At 46.1% G+C, this 26,980-nt stretch overlaps 1 protein-coding gene across 7 annotated transcripts in view; it reads right to left on the bottom strand.

Annotated features, from left to right (window-relative positions):
* The window catches only part of itpr1b (inositol 1,4,5-trisphosphate receptor, type 1b), a 116,655-nt gene that overhangs the window by 84,046 nt on the left and 5,629 nt on the right, over nucleotides 1–26,980 (bottom strand). For 5 of the 7 annotated variants that reach the window (XM_035520174.1, XM_035520178.1, XM_035520175.1 and 2 more), the window contains exons 4-21: nucleotides 17,648–17,763; nucleotides 17,359–17,445; nucleotides 17,043–17,201; nucleotides 14,714–14,812; nucleotides 14,292–14,375; nucleotides 13,657–13,803; nucleotides 13,324–13,428; nucleotides 12,778–12,822; nucleotides 12,635–12,664; nucleotides 11,266–11,420; nucleotides 7,018–7,117; nucleotides 6,563–6,723; nucleotides 6,112–6,253; nucleotides 5,286–5,444; nucleotides 2,595–2,767; nucleotides 2,072–2,191; nucleotides 1,324–1,518; nucleotides 724–975 (exon numbers count right to left, since the gene is read on the bottom strand). In XM_035520174.1, the coding sequence (XP_035376067.1) occupies nucleotides 724–975; nucleotides 1,324–1,518; nucleotides 2,072–2,191; nucleotides 2,595–2,767; nucleotides 5,286–5,444; nucleotides 6,112–6,253; nucleotides 6,563–6,723; nucleotides 7,018–7,117; nucleotides 11,266–11,420; nucleotides 12,635–12,664; nucleotides 12,778–12,822; nucleotides 13,324–13,428; nucleotides 13,657–13,803; nucleotides 14,292–14,375; nucleotides 14,714–14,812; nucleotides 17,043–17,201; nucleotides 17,359–17,445; nucleotides 17,648–17,763 (2,329 nt within the window). The remainder of the gene's footprint in view (nucleotides 1–723; nucleotides 976–1,323; nucleotides 1,519–2,071; nucleotides 2,192–2,594; nucleotides 2,768–5,285; nucleotides 5,445–6,111; nucleotides 6,254–6,562; nucleotides 6,724–7,017; nucleotides 7,118–11,265; nucleotides 11,421–12,634; nucleotides 12,665–12,777; nucleotides 12,823–13,323; nucleotides 13,429–13,656; nucleotides 13,804–14,291; nucleotides 14,376–14,713; nucleotides 14,813–17,042; nucleotides 17,202–17,358; nucleotides 17,446–17,647; nucleotides 17,764–26,980) is intronic. The other 2 variants (XM_035520176.1, XM_035520180.1) reach the window with 1 other exon arrangement.

Below are 26,980 nucleotides of genomic sequence, written 5' to 3'. Positions count from 1 at the left end.
ATAAAATGCAAATTTAGTACTCTTCCATCAAGCTGGCTTGAGGGAACTGAACTGTCTACCTGAAAATTTGGTTCCAATGACAGAAGGAACCATGGGAAGGAAGGTTTAGCTGTCTGTATATCACTGTCATGTCACTGTTATGGGCTAGTGCTCCTTTGTCAGCTTGTACGAGACCCTTTTTCTGAAGCAGGATGATACAGGAGAGGCACCATTAGGTCCTCAGTACATGAACCAACAGGCCACTGTCTTCACGCTGGAGTCTTTCCCCCATGGGTACAACAGTGCGTCTGACAGTTCTGTGACAGTTCTGGGAAAAGTTATGCTAGGAGATCACTTACAGGTTGGGTTTTTTTTTTCTCTCCAGAAAAAAATTCAGTATATTTAAACCTAGCCGAGAATTGCTGCACAATGCAGCTGGAGCAAAGATCTACAACGTTATAGTATTTCCTACTTAAATGACTCTAAAAGGAAGAGGTGTTTCCATTGCCTGAATGTCACAAAGTCCTTTTGCACAAAAGATGAGAGCTGATGGCTGACTGCACTGGTGAAATGTGTCATTTTTATAAAGTTTTTTTTAATATGCTGTAAAATGTTCCGGGGGGGGGGGGGCAGACAATGGGCACAGAAACACTGAGGGTTGACATAGAACATGTGCAAACTGCTTTTTTTTATGCAAGCTTCTACAAAGCCAAAAAAAAAAACAAACACGCAAACTCCACCCACTCGTCAATGGCGATCTTGGAGGGGATCTCGGACCATAGGCGGGCGTACTTGACCGGCGTGACCTGCTCCTGGGGGTCGCGGTCCACGTGCATGTGCAGCATGAGGCGGCAGAAGGAGGCACGGAGGTCGTAGGGCAGGTCCTCGTCCGACATGCAGCGCAGGATCAGGTCCACGTCCAGCTGGCCCGAGATCTTGTTGATGGCCAGGTACTGACGGTCAAGGCACATGCGGGCGAACAGGTTGAGTTGGTACCTGAGGATGAGGCAAGGCAGCTTAGGTTATGTCTGTTAACATCATACATTCTGCAATCCGGAGATAACGCGATATGGATATCGCAGTGCGTTTGATGATGTAATCAGGGATTCTCAGATTATTTTTGACTCCAAGGGAAGAATTGGGTTCCTTTATTGTTTTCCTCCCGCATTACTTCCTTCTATCATTTTTTTTTCCTTTGTTCATTCATTCATTCTTTTTTCCCCCCACTGGTAATCCAAACCTGCCCACGTTTTGTGGTGTTAACATTTGTTTCGTCTACAGCTACTCCGTTCATTGATAGTTGGAGTAATGCAGGCAACTAGCTGCCACTGAGCCGGCGGTCACCTGTAGTAACTGATGACATCCTGGTCTTCTTTCTGGCCTTCTTTGGCATCCTGGGCAAGCTCCCTGATGCTCTTGCTACGCACCTCCTTCCCGCCATCCTTCCAGAACAACCACACCTCCTCCTCGTCCTCCTCCGAGTCCACCGGAGCTTCTCCCACACTCACCCCCTCAACCTCGAACCGAGACAACACCAGCCTGCAGAGGAGGAGGAGCACCTTGGATGAGGAAGAGCGAAATGCGGATAATCTTTTATCCTCAAGTGAGGGTTGCCAAGTTGTTAAATCCCTTCGAAACCTGTTACAGGAGCTGTCTGTTACTACCATCATTAAATAGACACGCACGCCTACAGTACAATGTGCTGTACCCTGTTGTTAGAGCACCCTGCACAGAGAGGCTGAGTGAGAAGTTCAGACAACCACGAGGAGAAGGTGCTCAGGTATATACAGGTACTTGAATACATGTCCAGTTGCAGGGTCTTCTACATGGCAAGGCAAGTTTATTTATATAGCGCATTTCATACACAAGGAAACTTAGGAATAAGGAAAAAGTGAGAATGTCTACATTTAAAAAAAAAAATGCATATTAAACATCAAATTAAAATAATTACATGATGTCAACAAAAGATTTACACTAAGCATGATTAATATGTAAAGAATTACTAATTGAGCTATTGGATGTAGTTAGGTATAGATCAAGATCTTGGTGTAGTATGAGATACAGGTACAGGACGTCTGGTGTAGCAGCTCACTTGGTCTCTATGAGAATGTCCGCATTGGCTGGGTCCAGCACGGCATTACAAATCAGCTCCTGCGTGACGGGGATGGACTTATTCATGGATACACACAGATCGGACAGATAGTCCAGAAACCTGCTCACACACACACACACACACACACACACACACACACACACGAGACAGGGAAGACTTTATCAACTATTGCTAACAGCAGATTAAACAACTACAGGTAAAATGAGTTCCTTGAAGTGAACAAATAAAAATCCAACTGATTACTTCCTTAAATGGGATTCATTATTTAAGACTGGATTGTTTCCAGGAAAAAAAAAAAATTGTCTTATTAGCTCATTTATCTAAACATTCCCCAGGCTTTGTATTTGTTTCTAGACACTTAACACACCCCACCTCCTCCCTTTGTCCCGTGTGGGCTGTGTTTCTCCTGTTTGTTTTGGTTATGTGGTATTTGGATTTCCATCTTCTCTCCTTCCTCCTCTTCATTGGTCCTTCCATTCCTCAGACACCCCCCCCCCCTCACCTGGGCTCGCGGTTCTTGCGCACGAGGCTGACGAAGGTGTCGATCTCGGCGGCGGTGATGTGCTTCTCCAACAGCTTGCGGTTGTTGTGCAGCAGCGCCGTGATGGTGTCCTCTGCCAGTACGTCGTAGCCTATCTGCTTCTGCATGAAGCGGAACTGCTTGGCGATGTACTCCTACATGTGGAGGTGGGGAGGTTGGGCGGAGAGACGAGCCAGGGTCAAGAAGAGACAAGCGGAGCGTTCACATGCCGCGGGGGATCTGAGGGGCTCTGCTCCAAATCCGGCCCTGTTCTCGTTCCTGAGTGTAGGTGGCTAATTGAGCAAATGTGTGGTGCTGAGTGGTTACCCCACCTGTCCAACAGGTAAAAGCAAGACAAAGCAGATTGTCTGCAGTGCTCAGCACTCAAAGACTGTGCTGGGAATGCAGACTTGGACTACATGCTTGGACTACGTGATGTAATGCAGGGTTTGTCGCTCCTGGACTTCTCCTGCATTGCATATTATAGGACCGGTTTCCCAGGCCCAGATTACGCAGAAGCCTAGACTTCAATAGAAAGGGGTTTGTTGTTGTGGCTCAACATTGTTGCTGCAATTTAGTTTGTAGCCCATGTCCAGGGAAATTGGCCCTCTGGTCACATGACTCAACTCACTGGCTAATTAAAAAGCTCTTCATGAGACAGTGTGATTTGGCTAAATGGAAATGTGTGTCATGCAGGGCTGCTCTCAGACCAGGACTGAGAAACGCAGCTCTACCACAGTGTTACCCAGATCCGGTCCTGGGGATTTATCCCCCTCAGTTCCAAACCTGACCCAGGTAACCGTGGCCTTCAGTAACACTTGAACATGAGAGGCAGGTGTGATGGAAGTTAATTGTTCAGTATGGTAGCTACCTGGGACCCCTGATCCAGTGTGAGCAGGTATTCTTGGATATCTAATCTAATGACAATTTGGTTCATGAAATGATCATCTGCTTGGCTACAGGAAGAAAGGACAAAGACCATCAAGAGAAGGACGCCGATTTCAGTAGTTGATTGCTTTTATGTGCCATTTAGAAATATCCCCAAATCAAGCTGTTTGCCAAGTGTTCGTCTGGGCTCCTGAAGGTCCCCTATAGGAGACTGTAGGTCTGTGGGTTCTAATGCTTGGATCACATTCAACAGTGCCATTGTGCTTCCCTGTATCTTAAGCATTTTAACAATGCACCACTGCGACGGCCTGTGCCGTTTGGCATCTCCACCCGGCGTAGATCTGAGCCCGAAAACCTAAGTTTCATTGTGCGTGCTATGTCGGTGCTTGTTAAGGTGGAAGTGACAAAAAGCCTAATCGCGACCTGAAGACCCTGACATTTCCCCTACCCTTACACAGAACACTAGATTCTAGAATGAGCTACAATAGACAGGTCGTTATTGGAAATTTCCAACTGCAGTTGGACAGGAAGCCACACTCAAACTTGTGAAGCGGAGATAACATCTGAGCAGCTCACCAAGATGCTGGTAAATAAATGTAAGAACATCAGAATTGCTAAGAGTGACCACATCATAACCTAGCAAGGGCAACTCAGTCAAAGTCACTCAAAAACAAAATCTGGTAGACATAGTTCGAGGCACTCTGGAGGCTGGAGGCCGAGTCTTCTCGGAGTCTAACACCAGCTGGGGATTCATTTTCTACAGACCCCCTTCCCCATTATTGCTGTTCAAAGTTTTTGCAGAAGAGGAAACTCTACTTTGAACCCTTCAGACTAAACCATCAGGGTAAATGTAATAACCACACCTCTTCCTTTTAAATTCTATAAATGGAAAGAAGAGGAAGACTTAACCAGCCCCTTATCACCTGATCAAAGGAGCTTTATTTCATCATTTCGAAAGCTCTGTAGAACTTTAAAGCTCTGACATCCCTTTGTGTCTCAACGGCACCTCTTCTGTGGTCTTTCCAGGAGAGGCAGTGTTTCACTCTCTCAGTAGCATACAAAATTGTGTCAAAAATAAAACTTCAGCTATGAGTCCAAATCTGCCAAGGCTAAACAGCATCACTGAGCGAGCCGTGCAACCCGAGGACCTCTCCCACCTGTGTGGATCTGAGATTTGCAGCCTGGTTCATCTCAATAAAATTCTGTATTCGAAGGGAAATAAAAATCACTCGATCTGTTGAGTCTGGTGTGTCCAGAAGAATTGGGACAAGACTGTGAATTACTGGATTCACCTCACCTTCAGCACTCTTTGGTCTCGGGTCAACAAAAAAAGCTGCTACTCCTCAACAGAATGGGGAAGTTCTGGCCACACTACTTTTTCCTCCACTCAGCACAGCCCGTATCGCAGTACGCATCTACAGTGCCATTAAGGACAAAGAACGCCGTAAAACAATCACGGTCCTACTTATTAAACATCAGTGAAGGCTTGATGTTTCACGTGCTAAGCTGCCTCAAAAGCTCCATGCCTGTTATTCTTCTTCGAATGTTCACCAGATACTCATTGTAATTCATTGGTTTGCGCCCATAGTACAAGGTAAATTCAGGAGTTTCTCTACAAATGTTTTAATACATTTTAAAATGTATTACATTAATAACTTTTGTGATAAAATACTGAAAGAACATTTAACAAATCGTGCATTGTCCAGCTGTGCCGGAGAGGTTCGGGATTTGTTGAGACACCTGGTGGCGCCTCACACAAGACCCCGAGACGTTGCCGTGAATCACCTGGTTCTTCCTGTAGTCTTGCTGTGAGTGACGGAGCACCCGGTAACATAGCCGGCAGATGTGCCTGAAGGGGGCATGCCTCTGGTCACCCAGCTCCTCCAGGCGGAGCATGGGGCCGTCGCCGCTGTCCGTGAACGGAGCCTGCAGCAGCTTAAAGATCTGGAGACGACACATCACGGAGATGACAGAAAACGTGGACAGAGGGGGCGCCATTATGCCGAGTTTGCATCTCTTGAATGCCGAACTCGCACCAGGCATGGTGTTTGACCTGGGTCTGTTCCCCTCGACCCCAACCCTCAGTGATGATAATGATTTCTTTAAATTGTAGTGATATTTATTATGCATCTACAGTTTTTCAAGCTTCATACATTTCTAAAGAGCATAACTAGAAGGGCCCCTCGTGAACTAAAAATGTGATGCCACATCAAAGTGTGACAACATTGTTTACCACTCCATCTTACACAAGGAGAAAGATTTAGCTAGACATATAACAAGAATGACAGCCAAACAAAGCCATCCTTCAAGAGCACAGAAAGGAAGGTAGAAAAGTGAAAATCGAGATGTGTTTTTCTCTCTCACATAACCCATCGCTAAACTCAACAACTAGTAACAAATAGCAAGTGAGACAGAATGCTTTTTGTCTTGGCAGGAGACAAGCATAGGTATAGTGAGTGGAAGCTAACATGAGGTCAACCATGTTAGCCATGCCAGCTAACAACTGCAAAGATCTCAATTAGGTTCAATTAGGCTAGTCATGCAGAATCAGAGCTAGATAATAAATTTCACAGTGTGTTAGCAAACAATTCGGACCACCCTGGGGCTCTACCTGTTTGAGAATGTTCTGCTCTCGCATGAGTTTCTGTCGCTCACGGTTGGGTTTGTTGACCATAATCTCGAGCACGTCCTGCCCACTATTGGGAATGTCCACCACGAAAAACACCAAATCCTCTAGCAGCTTCGTCACAAACCTGCAAATACGGAGGAGTTAAGGACCATGAGGATGCTCGGTCAGGGCCAGCATCCCGACTTTTTCATTTTGTCTTTTTGATCCAAACCCATCCACAGGTCTGGAATGGTAAAAAAGTATTAAACAAAGAACTTCGGAACATGATTTAGAACCGTGAAACAAGGCCTTTGTTACAGTCTAAATATTTATGCATTTATAACAGATGAAAGAAACCCATGCCCTCTGTGAACATGACCACTGGGGCTATAAACATGGTGTTTTATGTCATGACCCATTTAATCTTGCCCGGAGGTGTGGGGTGCAGGTGTACCTCCTCTCATTCTGCGTGATGGTACCCTTCTCCAGCTTGCCGGCAATGGATGCCAGTACTTTGCTGGCATCGTTGGCGAAGTCCAGGTCTCGCACCTCGGCAGGGGGCACGGGCACTATGGCGAAAGCCTCCTTGTCCTCTTTGATAGTGGACGTGCCAATCTGGGTAGAGAAGGCCAACAGGTGTCACTAGATGGCACTGCTGAAGCAAGACTGTGCAGTGCTCAACATCCATGCACGCAAGTACTTATTCATGGTCAAGAATAGACACACACACCCCAAAACCACTGTGCTGCTTCAGTTACCAAAACAGCATAAACAAATTTACACAGGGACATTTTTAAGAGAGAGAAGGCAGGATGGGGGTCTCTAGGAAAAGAGAATGGGGGTCTCTAGGATAAACTCATCAGAGGTTTCTTCTCCTGGTGTGGTGCGCTGGGATGTGCGGGGACCCACCCGAAGCATGACCGGTTTCTCTTCCTCTTTGTCGATGGGGTTGTTGGTGCTGTGAACCCACGTGTTGGTACACAGATGGCGTAGACGCACATATGAGCTCCTGGAAAGAACGGAGCAAGACAGTGCAAGCAGTCAGACACGCCAGTGGACCAGGCGACGCCACTCTAATTAGGGGCGGGAGAGTTTAAGGGTCACCCCCTGTAGTCTTCTGATTGCCCCTTAAACCTACCATTCGAGCCTGCTCGAGAAGTATCCAAGTGAAGAGGCTCATGCAAAGATGAAAGGCAGTCGGTCATGCAATACAAACCACCATCCCAGAAAGGAAACTCCCAAGACAGATTAAACAAGAGTCATGCCAAGTAACTGGTTACAAGTTCTTGCCTGTTCTCTGCCTGTGTTCTCAGGGCAAGAGGTCATGACCTAATAGTGTGCTCTGTAAAACAAGGCATCTCCAGTTTCAACCCTTATGAGAATAACTGTTACACTAAATATATTCGATATGTTAAAGATTTTACTTATCATATTTAATACAAATTCATATGATTTATGAATGAGTTTTTTTTTTGTTTCAGGTGACCTTATGGACGATGAAATAATTCAGGTGAATTCACTTCCTTCCTTAGCACTTCATTAATAACGTGGTGTTTGAACTATTTTGGGGGCTGGGGGGTGGAATTATAAACAGCGTCCAAATTAATTTCACTCTGTTAGGCGTATTTCAGATTTCTCTAAGGGGGAATGCACCCGGTGTTAAGACGGTTATGCAGTCATGTGAGATTCTCCCAGTATCATTAACTTCTCAGCACATCCGAAGGGCTGGGAAAAGCCGAATGTGTATTCACTCCCCAGCGCCGCACATGTGACTCACATTGTCCTTCTGGCATAAAGATATGATAATTATGTCAGAGATCTGAGGGCTCTCATACTGAAAGCCAGAGCACAGCTGCGTGACAAATTGGCTGGTCACGTGCAGAGCCTAGGAAACTTTCAAACTAGGGTCAGTAGTGTTGGCTAGGCTGCGTAATCAGGGTTAACTAGTTCAAGCCTCACCCACGGCAAAGTAATGCTTGGCACCCTTGGCATTGCTTGCAAGCGTTCATGCATTTTTTGGCACATAACATGAGCAGGTCCAATTGGACGCGAGTACTTTCAAATTACATCTGATATCGGAGCGTTTCCCTGGGCTTATTTGGAAGAAAGTCTAGAGTTACTAGACTTTCATGTCATGACGGTTTATGACAGGCTCCAGATCAGTTAATGTATGTGTTTAGGCAAATGTTGGTTGCACAATCCTTTGGTAAACTGTGAGAACTCATGTCTTAGCTTAAGTACACACACACACACACACACACACACCTGCCAGTTATCAAAGCCCACATTGTTCTGCTCCTGCACCTTGGCATCAGTGTGCAAACACATCCTGGAGAGGACATCCAGCAGCTCACACGACTGCACACACACACACACACACACACACACACACACACACACACACACACACACACACACACACACACACACACACACCTCCTGCAGTGTTTCTGTGCCAGGCAAACAGTGAAACAACCATCTGTTCAGGCCTTACACACGCACTCTTACCATGATTAAACCTCATCCTCGGGACAACACGACAGACAAACACGCACGCGGTTTACCCTACCTAGACTTCACCTCTATAGAAGAAGACAACAGGCCTGCATTTCTCCCTGCCTGTCCATTACAGTGACTAACTTTCGTCTTTGTCAGCAGGGAGAATTAATAGAAAGAAATAAAAGGGAGTGTCCGTTTGGATCTCAGACTAAACTCACCTAACCTCAACCCCACTAAATTCGCGCACGCGCACGCGCACACGCACTGAATTGCATAATTGCCTCTGTGACTAACAGACAGTGTCTTTTTTTTGGGGGGGGGGGGGGGGGGGGGGGTGCGCACTATTCTGAGATAGCCAGCACCCACACCATATGACATGAAAAATACCACTGCATCATGTCTACTAACAGATAATCTCTCTCACAAACACCAACCCCGGGATACAGGATCACAGCTAAGCTTATCAAAGCATCTACTAGCTGCGTTGCATCATAAAGTCTACTGCTCAGAGCATGTGACAGATATAGGAACCACAGCAGTATAAAATTTACAGGTATGCACGCAGCCCTAGTAAAGAGATGAGTTTTGTTTACATTTGCGGCCTTTAGCTGACACTATTATCCAACGTGACTTACAATTATGACAGAACAATTTGAGCAATTGACATCACACCATGTTTACTGGTAAAACAACGATTAGTATAGTTATTGAACTTAAAACATGATCAGATTAGCAGATTCAGAAATTTCCAAGCTGTGGTGTTTATGGCTAGCTCTCCTTTTTAAGACTTGCTACCTTGGCCAGTTTGGCATCCGAAGATCATAGGCAACTGTGTTGGATCAGATCAGGATCTAATCACAGGGGTGTAAATCGAAGGGCAGAATTCATTTTTGCCAAGCGCTTGATGTGCGGGGCCGCCACTTCACGGAAACCACATTCCATGGGGGAGCTGAGAGCTCACTTGGGAAACGGAAAGGCCGTTGCATCATGCTGTGAGACTTTTCCTTCAAGATCAGCTGTATAAACATGAGACTGTGTGGGTGGAATGTTGCACAACACCTGGCCAACTGTTGCCGTGGGGAGACGGAACAGGACAGGGTGGGACGGGACAGGACCTCTGTATCAATGTGTGGGAGCTGAATGGTTACGATGGTTTCTGGCCTTCTTGGAAGGAGGGACTTTCCTGGTTATTTTCACCCTATGAGGTCAGACGTCTGGTCTGTGAAGCCCGTGTGGTGTGTGTGTGTGTGTGTGTGTGTGTGTGTGTGTGTGCGCGCGCGCGCGCATGTGCACGAACATGTGAGTAAGGACACTGACGCACGCACACACACACACACACGTACACACACACGTACACACACACGTACACACACACGTACACACACACGTACACACACACGTACACACACACACGTACACACACACGTACACACACACGTACACACACACGTACACACACACGTACACACTTTTCACACTCGGGACAACAGACAACAGATCGCATGTGAAGTTTTACGTAAGTGCAAGTATGTATGTGCGTGTGTGTGTTTGGGGTCGGGGGTGGCTCATTCTTTAAGCATTGTTGCTCTGCCTCACTGGCAGAACGGCAGCAAATAGAATCATCTAAATCATCAGCAGAAGAGCATACGCTTGACCAGACTGAATAGTTGAGCACTTCCAAGAATCAGCAGATGACACCACACCCCAACACAACCACACACACACCCCCCAAACTACTTCTCAAAATGATGTCATAACATCCTAAAACATTTCATAAACAGTGTTATAAGGATTCAAACTGAGAACCAGGCATATATTGCTGTACTGTACACTGCGTACCAGCCACTTAATGAATATAAGAGTACAGTTCACTTTAAAAGGTGATTCCAATCGATCTACCGTTCCTCTGTCTCCGGCACTCACATTTGCCCCTGCACTTCCGAGTGCTACAGCTAAGACAATAGGCCCAGGACCGGGGTCACACTTCTGTAGGCGAGACGCCTCAAATAGCAAGAAGGCCAGGAAATCATCCACTATGTTTGTTCTGACCTCCCGTTCAGACGCTGGGCTCGAGGTCACGTTAGGCAACACTCATCGCCAGCGTCTGCGGTAGAGAAATCGATACTGTGCATCAAGTACAGCTGCAGCGCGGTTCTCACGTTACAGAGAGTTCACGCAAGCGACGGCGAAAACCCCGATTAACCCCCCAACTCCACTGGGTCTTATCCCTCCCTCAAAGATGGCAAGGGACGTGGGGAGACACGGTTCCTGAGGGGTGAGGAGGGGCCAAAAGCGGGTAGCGTGACATACAGGGGCTTTTATCAGATTTCATTCATTATCGGTGATTAATCTACTGACTAAAGTAAACTTCTCAGCCTTTTTTCAGAATAAAAGTATGGGTGGTGTTGGCTGCAGTGGGCACAAACTAGCTTTGACTAGTTTAGAAATTATTCCATAGATTTATTGGGCTTATGTGTTATTGTTACATATTTATGAAGATGCTATTTTTACAGGATATAACTAATTACAGTGTTACCAAAATCCTGCAAACGTGGACTTCAGTAAAATGTCACGCAGTTTCTTCAAAAGCAATGCACAGGAATCTTAAACCAAGGAGCAGAGATCAGCTTGAAGCGAATGGTGCTCACTGCTGTTTACCTGGGCACCAGGGAGTCCCCCCCTCTGAGAGTGGTAGGGTCCAGCTCAAAGATGGAGGAGATGTCGTTGCCGTCGGGAACAGAGACGAGGGTGTACATGACCTTCTCATTGGGCGTGCGCAGACGTGCTCGCAGGGCCTCATGCTCTGAGTCCAGCTGAGTCCGTTACCATGGAAACCGAGCAGCAGAGGTCAGAATAGGACAGTCCAACACCAACATGACAGTACAGACTACGTCATTCACACATGTTGTTCTGCGTGTTTACCTTTAGCAATGCTGATGTTTATTTAGCATACCATGTACTGGCTTTTCACACACATTACATATAATCAATCAATTAACATGATATTGAATTTTGAATGGAGTTCTTCATTCAAAATCCACTTTAGTCCTAGACAAGGTTTAATATGTTTCTTTGCTATAGAGCCTCATTTACTGCTGTGTTCTAACAGAGAAACTGCTAATAGCTCTTAATCTAGTAAGATGATAGATGTGATGTCTTCAACCATCACTGGCTATGCTAGTCGTCTTGCTCAAGCAAAAAGCTATGGAAGACCAATGGAAAAAAACATTTAAATGCTGGAAAACTGGAAATTTTAAACACAGCTTTCTTAGACAAAACAGTTCTGGCTCCTGGTGAGAATCACTCAAAAAGAGAAAGTTCTGGTCTTACAAGTAGAATCATACTGCCCTCTACAGGATTGTCTTTACACTACCAGCGCCATTTCTGTGAGTTTAGCACCGCCTTGTGGTTATTTAGCAGCATTCATTCAACAGGTGCCTCAATGTTCTCTGCAATTACTTAGCACAGCTTATTAAAAGTGAGAAAGTTTTTCAAGGATTTGATCCAATCATCTGATATTTTGAAACCTTTTTCCCTTTCTCTGTGAAACAGGTTTGTAAATTTTGCAATCACACACACACAGCTTATGTATTATCCTATCAAAATCCTTTTATTTAATTTTGACTGTATGAAGCACTTTGACATTTTAACTTAGACTGATGATTACAATTTATCATTTATGGTTTAAAAAGCCTATGGGACTAAAAAAAAAACAACAAAAAGCAGTATGCAAAACATGTGCAGAGCTACAGAGTGTACACACGCCTCTTTATAAAACGCACAACATAACATGTACACCAAGCAGAAACACTGGTGTGTAGTAATGCACTCTGAGCCATGTACAGGTATCCAGGACTGTAGTGTGCATACTGACTTATGCACAAGTACACAGAGCTGTAGTATGCGTTAGGGACTGTGTACTAGTGCATAGTGGCTTAGTATGGACATGCCTCTACATGTTATGACTGAGCAGAAGATGGTGCAGTTGGGGCTCATGCGCATGTTCTATACAACCAACGGAAGGTACCTGGAAGTTAAAGGGTACAAAATCTCCCACCTGGAGAAAACAAGATCCGGCAAGCAAATTTAGACTGAATCCCATTAATCCCATCCATCCATCACTCTCTCACCCACCCACCCACCGCGACAGGTTGCGCTATAGCTACTTACTGAAGAACGGGGTTCATGAGACTCTTCTTCATAGTCTGGATTCACCTGAAAACGCACACACACACAACCAATTTTCATCTCCTACATTAAGAGAAATCTACCTCCTTTGTTGGGCATCGAAACATGACTGGCATTTGAAAAATCCCTGTAGAGACACAACACTGCCATACTAGGCTGCAGTTTTCAAAAAACGTCCTTCAGGATTCTTCCGCAGGCATCCAATAATCATTTTCTAAACCGTGACCTTAGTGATGACAGAAACAGCCTCCAGCTGAGAGCAAAATCCTTGCAGCAAACCCTCAACTCTTACTAAGAGCGACTGTAATGATGTAACACAATGGGGGCAAAGGGAGTCGCATCCCCCATTTAGTTTAGTAATCTGCCCTCCTTCCTCCAAGGCACAGACGGACAAAGCACCGTTTCGAATCAGTCTGCGACCTCACGTGGGCTCCTCCGTCCGACCACTTCCCGGTAAGGTACGCCAGAAAGGGGCGGGGGGTGGGGGGAGGAAGGGGCCGTGGACCAGCATCCGGAAGCAGAACGCACCTCACTCACCTCGGCGGCCAGGTAGTGTCCTGTGGCTAAGTGCTTAAACCTGAAGAGGCTGTTCCAATAGCCGGCGCCACCGCGGCACGGGTCGTGCTGGACCACCTGGGATACAGGAACAGGGGAGACAGTGACTCAGAGGGATAAAAAGGCATGGCTCTACTGCCAAGAAGGCCTTCAGATTCTGAGATAAGGTAAACTCTAGCGTTCACATCAAGCTAGATGCTTTAAATCGGAAGAGACAACTTTCGATGCCCCTCTGTGGTCGGCAGAGGGAGGCTAATCCCGGATCCGTACGGACAAGCCGCTTAGACCCGTCCGACTACTGCTCACCTCCACTTCCCACAATGCCTTGCTGCTGGTAGCGGAGGTGGCAGACTGGCGGCCTGTGGTCCGGAGGAAGACATACTGCTTCTTCCTGTGATCGTCGCACGTCAGGAACTTCTCTTGCTCAGCGTGGAATAGTCGCACCACATCACCCTGGCAACCAGGAAAGCACACGAAAAACAAACAAGGAAAAAATAGGATTTTTTTTTTTTTTAAATTACCTTTAAATGAACCAGAAAGCATCACGCGGTTCCTGCCCAAATCCTGGAGACTTAATTAGCTGGCTTGTTTTTTTTTTTATGAATTGAGCACGAGGGATTTCTACCCAGGTACGGAAACACGGAGCATGTTAACCTCATGCTGCCTCCTCTTCGCTCCTGCTAAATGGAAATGTTGTATGAATACACCCCCGGCCCTGCCGAACATTCGATGATTCGGCACCGTGATACATTATTTCGAATCCCTGTGATATTTCCTGAGTGTGAGGAACTGAAAACGCCTCATGCTTTCGTGTTTTTTTTGTTGTTTTTTTTTACCGAGACGTTCTACGCTGCGGAGTCAGGATGCAAGGACTCTGGGATGCTGCGTGCGTCCGGAACTTCCCAAGCACGTCAGACGTGAGCGTGACGAGTAGTACCTACCCCTTTCAGAATCACCTCCTTGTTGTCACTCCATTTCATGAACAAGACTATTTTCCAGCTTGTGTTGCAGTTCACCGAATTCACCTGGACAGAGAGGGAAAGATGAGGACAAAAGTTGACACCAAGGTCATGCAAGCCAGATCTCAGTTATGAACCTCAGCCTGTGATGAAGGTTTCCACAGGCCGAGGCAAGCAGCAAATAAGTGACTTCACGACAAACAAACAACATTACAAGCATTACCATGCAAATAAGCAACATTTATAAAATACAAATAAATATCATTACAAGCATTATAAGCTCCCAGAAAGGGCAACAGCCAGAGTCTGAGTAGTTATGTGGCATTATTAATGAACTCAGAGTTCTAACACAATCTGCCAGGATGTTTGGCAGGTGAGAGAGAGGCGTGCCAAAGGGTTTGAACCTCATTACAGCCTGGATTGTCCACCAGCTGATGGGTGCTGGCGTGGAGAGGCTGTCCGGCATTTACTGGGTTCAGCACCACTTTGTCCCCAATCACTACCTGCAAGGACACACACACACACACACACACACACACACACACACACACACACACACACACACACACACACACACACACGCGCTCATAAACTGACAAAAAGGTTCATAACATCTACGTAGTTAAATATTGGAGGGCCAAAACGCTAAGGAACAGGAGGGGAAGTCAGAAACAGATCATGAGGCCACTTGCAAAACCCAAAACACAAACGGTAAGGATCAGGCTGCGTCTTCTGTGTGCTCCCATGCACGGCTGGTCCTTACCAGAACACTCCTCTTATGTATTAACATCACAAATCAGCTCAGGATAGCTTGGTATTACAGTGTATTTCCTATTAAAAAGTCTGCTCGTCTCATAAGGGCTTGACCCTTATAGCATGCCCAAGTGCAGGAGATGCACTCTGGTAAAAAGCGCATCTTGTGTTCAGGTGTTTCAGAAGCCATAAGGAAGGTAAGGTCTTTAACCCAGAATCATTCCACCAGCCAGCGAGCACATCTGGTCCAGAACATCTGGTGCATCTTATGCAGAAGCTGCAGACCAGAGTCGGTTAGAAGCGAAAAGGCGAGAACGAGGCCGCAGCATGTTCAGAAGCATCCATCTGGATGATACATGCAGGCTACGTATCAGTGGCCACGCGAGAGTCGCAATCCGTTAGCCGCACAAGCAGACACCGTAGAGCTACTGCTCTCTCTACCGTCTGATTGGTCTCTTTAACCTTCGCAAAAAAAGAGACCAATGCCCAGCTGTAGCCCCGGGGGGGTGTGGGAGGGAGAGACTTCCAGTCCGGCCCTTGGGGATCCTCCAGCCAGGTTTTCCAACTTTCAGAAGGCCTGCAACTGATTGTTCTGCACGAGCAGTCTGGACCAGCGAGGGATATCAGAGGATTCAGCCGTAGACCGCTGCTTGAAACACGACCAAAGGGGCCCATAAAGACCCGTATAGCTGCAGGCAAAGCTGAACCACGCCAGAGGGAACGCGGACAATGCAAAAAGTGCGGCTCTACACAAAACCCAATTAACGCAAGCAGCAGGTCAAAGGCCCGACCTGGCACCAGGCAACTAGAAGTATCTGGAATGTTCTCTTCCATTCACACTTTTCTCTAAAACCTTCTGAAGCCAGTTGCCACGCTACAACGCTGACGCTTTGGAGGACGTACGGTCAACGGCCTCCGTTTCACTGAGGAGAGGTCAGAGAGGAGGGGTCAGAGCTGTCAACCAAAGCAGGCCCTGGTGTGACCCAATTAGCTCGAGAAATCACACATGAAGCAGCTTCAAAAGAATGAAGGAATTTTCTTCTTCCCAGGATCAACCACTGCAAAGTGGCAGTGAATCCCTAAATGGCGTTCAAAGTTGACGCAGGCAGCAGGATTCTCAGAACGCATTGCAATGCTTAGGCACACGGGAATCACGCAAGGTGAGCGACCTTTAGGTTTGCCGGTCCCAGTGCCTGGTTTTGTGACACCCATTTTTGCTGTGACATTTTCTGCGTAAACATATTGCTAAATGGGTGGGCCCAGCACAGAGGGTGTCGCTAGCAGAACATGCCTGACCACTTCAGGCTCACGTGAATCTCCCCCGCAATCAACAGCAAGCAAGTGGCTCCGACGCCGCACAGCTCTGAATTAATGCAATAGAGAATAAGAGAATACGGCAGATACCACTCCGGACATTCTTGCCAGGTGTTAAATAATTCATAAACTTTCACTCTTTCATCAAAGGCCCCGGACCTCTTTCTAACTGCATTGTAAAATATCTGTTATTGTAATTCTAATTGTTGTTGTGGCTATTGCAATGGTAACTGTCCAGCCACTACATGCGTGAGAAAGTGGGCGGAGGGAAAGTCTGCGTGTTAGATGCAGCAGGTTGGCCCAGTGGATGTCACGTTGGTCATTAAACTGCTGCTGAGCTGAGAACATTTAAAGTAACTCCTGTGGACTGGCGTGGCTTGCGACGCCTCCTATAGACTGCCATGGGTCTATAGAGTGGAATGCACTTTCCCATGGAGTGTAAAAGTTCTGGCCACTTCCACCGTCCCCTTACAGGGAACAGTGCACTTCCACCGTCTCCCATAGACCAGAATGGAGACAGTGGAATCTCCTATGGTGCAGAACGCATTTACGCATTTCCCTACCAAAAGAAGTGCATCAGTACCATCCCTTACAGAGCAGAGTACCCCTATATCATCTCTGTTGGAGAAGACTGCATGTACAGTGACCCCTACAGAGTGCACTTACACTGTCTCCTATGGAGCGGAGCTTGTAGAAGGGCTGGATGTAGAACCAGGAGCCTTCGTTCCCGGCCGAGTCCAGAGTGACACGCATGGCGTTTTTCTCCAGCAGGGCTGGCAGACGCTTGTTGACCGTCAGATACTTATTGCTTTTCAAATGCAACAACTGCAAAACAGAAGCATCAGTGACAGACAGACAGACGTTACCAGCAATACAACTGAATGTACCCGTGCATTCTTCAGAGATTTTCAGAGATATTCTTAGGATGAGAAATTGACCACGGGCTGGGTCACAGGCATGGCCCAGTCTCTGTCCGCATTACCTGAATGACGTTGCCGTACTGTATGACCGTTCCCAGAAGCTTCCTGTTCTCAGATTCATTCTGCTTCTTCTCCAGATCGGCTGCATGCTGTAATGCATGCAGTGGCGTTTCAGAGAGAACGCGACGTGTACGGACGGGAGGTTGACATAAAACGTCTCACTAGCACTTTGTTTTCAAGTTTTCCAACTCGGAACAATCACATTTTGTGGAGACCCCATAAAAATAGTTGAAATCCAAAGTGTAAGAGTGTGTGTGTGTGTGTGTGTGTGTGTGTGTAGTTTCTTCTCACGTGCAGCTTGTTGAGAAGTACTGTGTCTGTGGTGTTGTTGCCACCTGGTTTCGCTGCCTTCCAGAACTGTTTCTGTGCTGAGTATCTGTTCATAGGACACAGCTTGAACAGACAGTCTGTTTAAGGAGACAAAGAAGAAAAGAAAAGAAAAAAAACAAAACACCACCACATGCCATTACTAACACACCGAACACAGGTACACATCCAAAAACCTTCACATGACTTATAATTAATACAACGTCATTCAGCCTCGAAAGAGCAGACGATATCAGCCTTATTACCATCATAGAAAGGACCAACCAATGAGCAATTACCAATTCTCACAACAGAACACGATTACATGGGAAATAAATGCATCATATGCAGTATAGCGCATATCGCAGTCAATGTATTCGGGTCTCTTTCTCCTTCCAGTGCATCAAGAATGAGCTGGTTACAGGTTTCTTTATAAAAAGCATTCTGAACACCCAGTTTTAGGAGGTTTTTTAAAAGCAGCCTGAAAACGTTGTTACGTCTGTGCAAACAACGTTTTTTTCAGGGGAAAAGGGAGCTTCTAGTGTACAACAACCGTGCACAGCACGTGCGTGTGGGGCTGTGTGTGCATTTCATCTAAATGGACCTGGACCCTTTTTATTCATAAACGTCAGCTTATCTCTTATCCACTTCCTGCTTTATTTTCCATTTGATTTACTCACTCCCATTTCTACCAGGACAACACGCCCTTGTACACCTCAGGGCCGGACAGATGGGAGGGCGCCATCGGTCGCACATGTCTAAAGGAATAAAAGGGTTCTTCTTCTGACTGCTGGCTGCGTGTTGGAGGTATCAGCCTAGGGGCTCTGGCTCTCTAGAGCCGGGTACGACTGTGGGAAGGAAGGGAGAGAGAGAATGAGGAGAGGAGAGGAGAGGATTAGGTGACCGAGATAAAAATAAGCCCTTGTCGAGGGCTGCAGAATGGAACCTGGCCAAGGCTGGCGCTAGCATCCCGGGATTTACAGAGGAGCTGAGAAATGTGTGGGGAATCAAGTGGGGCAGAAGTTATGGATGGGCGAAGGAGGAGAACCTGGGAGGGGGTGGGACAAGGTTAAGGAGGGCAGAAGGCAGGAGTGGCTGCAGTTTTGAGAGAGAGAGAGAGAGAGAGAGAATGTGGAAGTGACAGTGAGCTATTGATTGTGTGAGCGTGAGTGCAAAAAAGAAGAGGAGAATAAAATGTGTTGAACAGCAGAGAAGACAATGACAGCACAGCAAAATGTGCAATTAAAGAAAACATTTCAGCCCACACCATCATAATCACTCAGAATTCACAACCAGTGCCTTCATCTGCCTGGAAGTGCTTTGCCTGCTCAAACACTCCTCGTTTTGAGTAGTCCGATAATGAGCACTTTAGACAAATGGGGGAAAAAACACTTTCTACTACTGCAGTTCGGCACTGTGGCTGGACCTGGAGCAAACGCGCCCCCCCCGCCTGGCGGGTGGGCCGTTACCGGCCTAAAGAGCAGTCCCCGTCAACACGAGCAGCTACCATGCTGCTCCAGCAGGAACAGCAGAGGTCTGTGGAGAAGAAATGTGCCTCTTCAGTGGCTGTGAAAGGTCTTCGAGAGAGGGGGGTGTTGTGGATTCAGGGGAGGCACCTGCATCAACTCGTAATTGTCGATCTCTTTCTGAGCCGGGCGAATTGCGTCAGAGCAGAAAACACGAAAAGCAGTGTCCTGAGGGGCTGGTTTCAACCATCACGGAACGCGGTCAGTCATTCTCGGAAAAGAAACCCCCCGACGCAGCCGGTCAGGAGGCCACGCGCAACCCTGTGACAATAAAATAATACAGCTACTCTAGAAAGGGGACCGTAGCTGCTCAGGGAAAGGGCCGTCCGATTCCGAGGCCACACGAGCCAGTTAATCGCGCCTGCCGGGCTGAAGGCAAGGCAGTCTCAACAAGTGCTGCATGCTGGAGGAACTGAGTTTCACCAACACCGCAACCGGCCTCCCACTTCAATTACACAACGCGCTCCAAAACTATTAAAATCATTGGAAAGCAGTCAGAATCCAAGCATCCCTGGAAAACAACAGGGGAGCGCCCAACGACCTCCCCTTACCAAGCCGGGAAAAAATACAACAAAAAAGTCGGTCTTATGCTTCAGATTCCACACCACCATTTGCTGGACATTCACCCAACTAGGTCAGTTTCTCTTACTTTGCAGAAGGAACTGAAGAGTCACAGAAAACCGTCCAGCTTCCCGACTGGTTGCGTGTCCGTGTTATGATTCCCAGACGCCAGACCTGCGTGCAGGAACCCCCTGTAGCGTTCTACCTTGGGGCCAGCGAAGACGACACTGGCCGTGCAGTGATCAGGAACTCGCAGCAACAACCGAAATGCAACCGTGCCAAAGAATTGACACTACATAGAAATACAGCCACAGTCATGAGAAAACCCTGAATTGCTGAAAACGAAACTTGACATAAAACACACTCACACACACCTTTCTTACCATCTTTCACTGGAGCTGGGAGATTTTATTTTAAATCAGCTCTGTTGGTCCACACATCATGATTACTAATGGACATAAAGTGACAAATGGTTATGAGGTTGTGGTCATGGCGCCTATGTGCTGTTTCCTGGATATGGCCATTAGCGAGGCCCACTGTCCGCTGTCTGCCTAAGAGGTTGTGGGTTGGTTTGGCAACAACGCTGTCAACATTTTACCCACTGCTCTATCCAAGGAGCGAGTTAACAGCTCCACGGAGACGACCTGATCTGACCTCGGGGGGGGGGGGGTCTTCGTATCTGCAATGAGGCTCTGTATCATTTCAGTAGTACGGAGCAACTGGGCACCTGGCATCACAGTGGCTCGAACAATATGGACACAGATGCACTCAGAAGACCCAGGCTAGATCTGGCATTGACCTGTGTTGTTGGTGATCCTGTCTAGGTTTGCGCTGCCTGGCAGTATCCTAGCCTGCATCTGTCGCTGGCGTTGATGGCGTGGCAGTCAGCAATAGTATTCTATACCTCTGTTCTACTGTCTCTGTGTGTGTGTGTGTGTGTGTGTGTGTGTGTGTGTGTGTGTGTGTATGTATATGTATGTGGTTGGTGTTCTAGTATACAAAACGAGAAAATCTGAGGGTCCAGCGATGATGTACTAAGCAAAGGTCAGGTGTAAAAACAAAGGTTGTGCTTTTACAAAACTGGTCGTCTCCAATTCCAGGATACCTATTGATGGGTCTGAGGAATACCACGGCTTTTCCTTGACTGCTCGGAGTGCCAAAAATAGGAAGTTTTTAACAATTCCACTTCTTAGCATTTCTGCAGCAAATTAGATAAGTATGTTCACAGCAAGGAGAATTTCAGCTCCTAATAACCCAGTGACAACAGCTGGTGATCGACTATATGTGCTGCCTCAAAGGGAGCTAATTTTAGCAGAGTAAACCTTAGCACACTACCTTCATCCTGCTGTCATACCTCACGATTGAACAGGAAGCACATTGTCACCAAGGGTCGCTGAAGCTCAGCGGTGCACAGTACGTGCAAAACACACCTCGCGAGTGTACGCACACGGGTGCCAAATCTCCAGATATTGGGTCAGGTTCAGTACACACTCTTAAGGCAACACATCAAACCCCCACAGACTCTTCACGTCCGGAGACGCTAAATTAAAAATTCACCATAAAAATTAAAAGCAAACATTCCGTCCATTTTTTTAAAAACATAGCATAGGGTTCTTCTTTCCACCCTAGAACAGGTTAAGCTGCCTGTCCCTGAACAACAGAGAGAAGTTAAAAGTCATGGCATAGCCTACAGCAGAAAGAAAGTAGCTATTGTCCCTGAAGAGAGATCTGATATGCTCCCAGCAGCGAGCTTATTGAAGAACAGGGCGCTCTTCGGTCTGGACCTCCCAGGTCTGGCTGACAACCGCGGCTGTCCAGGTGAGCCCCCCGGCATTAGTTCAACAGAACACTAGGCATCGAGCTTTAGGGCGCCATGCTATCGCCTGCGTGCCAGCCAGCTGGGCTCTCTGAGCACAAGGCCTGCGTTGTTCCGGCCACCGTGTCTATTACAGGCCTGGTCTGAGGAGTGGCCCATCTGGACGCCCAGTGGGTCAATCAGGGGGTCAAAACAAAGACCTTTTTAATGAATACTGCACATGGGCAGAAAAAAAAAGGCAAATACGAACGTGCGACCGTGAGGGAGGTTATTGGTAATTATTCAAAGCTTTTTAAAGGAATGTCACCAAAAAGTGCAAGAATAGTCAACAGTAAAGTCGATCAAAACCGCTTGCAATTATATCTTATTTTTACCATGCTAACTGCTCACAGTTCATAGGTGCTTAGCAGTGCAGAACTAAAATCAAAGAGGTTTTTTAAAAATATTTTTCTTGTGATTCTGCGCAGCGCAGCCATTTTTATAAACAAATATTTAACACCAGTAAAGAAGGAAACACCAGTTTCCTGTGTCTAGTGATAAAGAGGACACACAGACAAATCAAATAAAAATTATGAACCGAGGGCTACAACTGAACTAATGAGAGGCCGAGTTGCTAAATATGTCTTCATGGAACAGCAATTTCATTGGCTCAAATCACACGGTCAATGTAACTTCACAAGCATCGCTCATATATGTGTGTGTGTTCGCTCTAAGCTGTATAGCATGTAAAAATGCCACATTGCCTCTTTAACTATATGCAAGGCGCTCACAGCTGACCGGGTCCTTGTGCCAGGCGACGCTAACACAAACACAGACTTTTCCCCGCCATTTGCATAACTGATCCTCTATCAGTTATATTCGAGCAAGATGGCGTTGATTCTAATAGCTCGCCATGGTCCAAAGGCTGACTGAGATGAGGCTAATCGCCCTGGCATGCATTTGCCTGGGCACACATAATTAACCCTTATTTCCATCTGTGCCAATACACAGTCCATTACCTCGCAGCTGCAGGCGTGGCACAGGTTTAAAGAGCACTGATCCCCATGCCAATATTGTCCCCCCACACCCAAAACGCTACGGAAGGCAAGGGCCAGCCCTCGTGAGGGTGAGAGCGACCCGGCGGTCAGCACCCGGCGACCGGGCCGGGGGAAAAAAGAAAGAAAAAAAAAAATGCCGCCTCCTTCCCTCGTTTATTGACCGCCGTGGCGAGTTGGTTTCACAACAGTTATGTTTTGGCTCAAGTTGTGCTTCTGGGGCTGAGATACACATGACCTACGGTGATGAGAAGCTGAGAGGAGACTGCGTTCAACAGAATTCACAGAGTTGTTTTGTTTTGCTTTTTTTTTTTTGCTAAAGATGCTTAAAATGTTTAAAAGGTTTCTAAGAGTTATTATGATCAGGTCAAATACACAAATTTGCAGATTTGCATATCCATTAACAAGTTATTATTAGATCGCAGGGTATGACACTGATTTGAAACTAATTTCATTTGCTGTTTAGATCCATGATTTATATAGAGAAGTGGTTTTGCATTTTGTCATCAGTCACCCATTAGTGAGTTTGCTGCAGGTCGTAGGCCTAACAGCACAACTCTGAAAGTATACTTCAGACCTGCAGAAGGCAGATCAACCCGGTATCACTCTCTTAGTTCAGGAAGTTCAGCAGGCAACATCCTGTCATTGTGTAACAGTCCAGACCAACAGCCCCTAAGTAGTGTCATTTTAAACCATCAAAAAAAAGAGGGGAAAAAAAAACAACCCAGTAAAAGCCTATTTATTGCCACTCTGGGTTTAAAACCTATTTATTGTCCCTGTAAGTGGTTTGGCTGCAGCTGAGGACAGACTTACACTGAGAGCCAGGTCTGTGGGCATTAACGCTCTCTGTATAGGTCATGCCTTCAGCACAGCAGGTTGCTTTTTTTTTTTTTTTTTTTTTTCCTCTTTCTTGTTGTTGTTGTTTTCATTATCTAACTTCTGGAACAAATACCTGTAAGGCAGTACAAACAGTGGCATCAGCCAGTGGCTGTTATTCGTCCTGACGTTCTTCATAACTTTTTTGGTGCCCAGTACACATTGTACGGACAAAATTACAAAACGTCAATTAACAAAAGGAATAAAATAAAATGGAACAGGCTTGGCTGCACATTAAACTTCAGGGTAAAAAAAAAACCACCCATTTTCAACAAACCCACTCATGCTGTTCAGCTGTGAGCAGACAATGCAGACTGAAGCAGAAGGACTGAAGGCTTATTTCTGCTTGCTCAAAAGCCAAAACCATCTAGACATGGGGGAGGGAGAACATACAATTTCTACTACTAGCCTAAGGTCTAATTATTTGTGATTATAACAGAAGGGATTTCTCTTTTTTCCAGAAGAGGATTCAGAATGGCAGTCCATGAAGCTAATGGTGCCCCGTTTAGTCCAAGAGGGTCAGCAGGCTATGCTCTCTCTAAGGTTGCACTCTTTAACAGCACTGAATTCTGAATTCTGCACGTCATACACCAGTTCCTATTAGTGAGCCCACATTTCACATATTTTCTCGGTTCTGGCTGCCAGTGCGCTTTGGCCAGGTCAAACATGAGCTGCGCTTCTCCGCTGGTTCCATCAGCTCTTCTGCTACCTGGATACCTTCTACCCGTTACACGTCTCCAACAGCCTAGAGATGGACGCAAAATGATCCGCACAAACACCAGCAAATTTCATTCAAGGGCAGTTCAGTTCTCAGATCAGTTAACCTTCAAGATTAATATGGGTCAAATTGACAGTAGATCAATGTATGCCTCACTTATGGATCTGAAGGTGTACAGTAGATGCAACTAAACACAGTGATACAGCTGCTTGGCCCAATGGCATGACTTCCTACCAATTCTGTTTTCCATGGTTTTCTCATCTCTTACATGGGTTTTACAAGTTCTTACAGAGAAATCGCAGACTTCAAATAACTTACAGCATTCAATGGTGCAGTCAGAGAGTGAAGCTCTGGAGATATCTACCTCGTAATAGCTAGCATTTCTGCTCTGGTACAGAACTAATGTTTGGCCAGTTACATCAAGTGTTAAACGCACAGACGATGTGTTGTGTTTGCATGATTAATACAAAAAAAATACCTGTACAATCCAGTGCTCTCTCCCAACACACACACGCTTTCAGTCACTCTCGCACACACATTTTATTCTTTCATACACACCAAATCAAACATCCCATTGATCGCATAACTCTGCTGCCTACATCCAAACCCACACCCACACACACACACACACACACACACACACACACAAAAACAGAAGATTTCTGTCGAATGCCTGTCGCTTCAAAAACTGGCATGACTGGTATTCGTCTAAGGCAAATCCACACACCCATGCTCTCACTCACTCACTCTCTCACACACACACACACACACACACACACACACACACACACACACACACACCACTACAAGAACGTCATCTGTCACATACATTCAGTCCCTCACGCATCCATACGGTGCCACAGAGCTGTTTACTTGCATTTAACCCACGACACCTTCTCTTCACACCACATGACCAAACCAGATCATCAAGTCCAATGAGAACAGATGGGACATGCCACATACCAGAACATGCCCACAGCTGTGCCAGCTAAACTCAGACTGCTATGGCACGTGCTTCACTGATTATGTCACCCATTCGAGACACATCATAAACAGTCGTCATCTTAATCCCTTCGAGCCCTTAAAAACAAAGCAGCCTCGCATAAAATTATAATCCCAGATTACATCTGATGAACAGCATGCACATACGCAAAAGAAAATAAACCCAAAGAAAACTTCCGAAAGATGCAGGCTTCTTATAACAAATGTGCCGAGTTCTGAGTCACTCCCACCACCCACCAGTGTGTCCCCAACCTTACATTTTTAAGTGAAGAATTAAATGTTAAAGATGGAAGTTCCTTCTAATTAACCAAAACTGCAGAATTGAATAGCTCATAAAACAATCACTGCATTTTTTTTGTTGTTTGTTGTTTTTGTTTTGTTTTTTTAAATCTGTACCAAAACAGGTTTAAAAGGATAGGGGCAGTAAAAATGTGACAGATCAATTTTTATTTTTTTTTTTAAATAAAGTATTTCAGAAAAGCTCTGAACTGAAGGTTAGACAGAACTCAATGGCTTGTGTCTTAACGCATCATCCAGCCAGAACACACACACCTACAAACTTAACACCTATACACCTATACACTTACACACTTTCACACCTTCAGTAGTTTGTTCACGCTCAACTCATTCATTTCTCTCTCTCTTTCTAAATATAGGTGCAGAATCAGGTCATCGTTAGTGAGTGCACGATACCCAAAACAAAAACAACACACATGATCATAGCCGCTACAATCATAATCCACACCGTTATTTCAGGTTGTCATCATAAATCAAACCACAACCCCTGAGGAGCTCCCCACACTACACCATTAAAAACAAACATTTATCCCCTAGGGTAGTTGTGCTTTGTATAAAAAAGAAAACCAACTCGCATATTAAAATGAGAGAAACCTACACGCAGCATAAAGGCAGTAACACACACACACAAGCCCTAGGAGAGAATCCATGAGGTCAGTAACACTTCTGCTTTGTGCCAAAAAAAGTTCTCAGCAGCTGCTAAAGCCACTGATCCACCTCTTCCTGTTCACATCAACAGGTGACTTCCGGGTCAGCTTTTAAACCTCACCCCTGCGACACACGAGGAACAGAAAAGTATCCCTCCCCTAAACTTGACAACACTTCTATCGGCCGTTTCAGGGTTAAGTAATAGGTCAAAGGTTAAATGAGCCGGCAGTGACCAGAGTTAGTTTGGGAGTCGGTGTGAGCTCAGAGATGCTGCTCACATGGGTTATATTACGCCTATAGTGTGCCCGTTTGCTTTTTTTTGCAGTATAGCGGTGCGTGTTTGCAAATATGTCAGTGTGATGCCACTGTCATAGTGATGTCACTGTTCAAAATGCTCAATGTGAGGTTAAAGTATAATCGCATGGATGCCTATAGGCTGATAAACAATGCACCATGAGTTGCCTCACACACAGGAGACACCCGAATACCTCCTACTAGCATCCCTTATGAAGAATCTTCACCTTGAGTGTCTGAGTGAGTGAGCGAGCGGTCCACAAGACATTTCACATCTTAGTTTTGTTGTTGCTTTTTTGTGTTAAAATTGTGATGTCACAGGATAAGCCAACATAATGCAATCAATGGAGCCAATTTGGTCAGGTCATCTCGGGCAACATCAGACGTCACAAAAAAATGTGAATGCTATTCTTCCAGTCCTTGGAAAAGAAGGCAGCAAGCGTATGACCTGTGGCAAACAAGCCCAAAGCCAAATGACTTTTCCTGCTATTCTCTCTGCCAAGCGTCAGGACGTTCCCCTGACACCACGTAGAAAAACCATACAGC

This window comes from Electrophorus electricus, chromosome 20, assembly GCF_013358815.1.
Source record: "Electrophorus electricus isolate fEleEle1 chromosome 20, fEleEle1.pri, whole genome shotgun sequence".
Classification (NCBI taxonomy): domain Eukaryota; kingdom Metazoa; phylum Chordata; class Actinopteri; order Gymnotiformes; family Gymnotidae; genus Electrophorus; species Electrophorus electricus.
The sequence above is the reverse complement of the archived record's forward strand: the minus strand, read 5'-3'. Positions and strand labels throughout refer to the sequence as shown.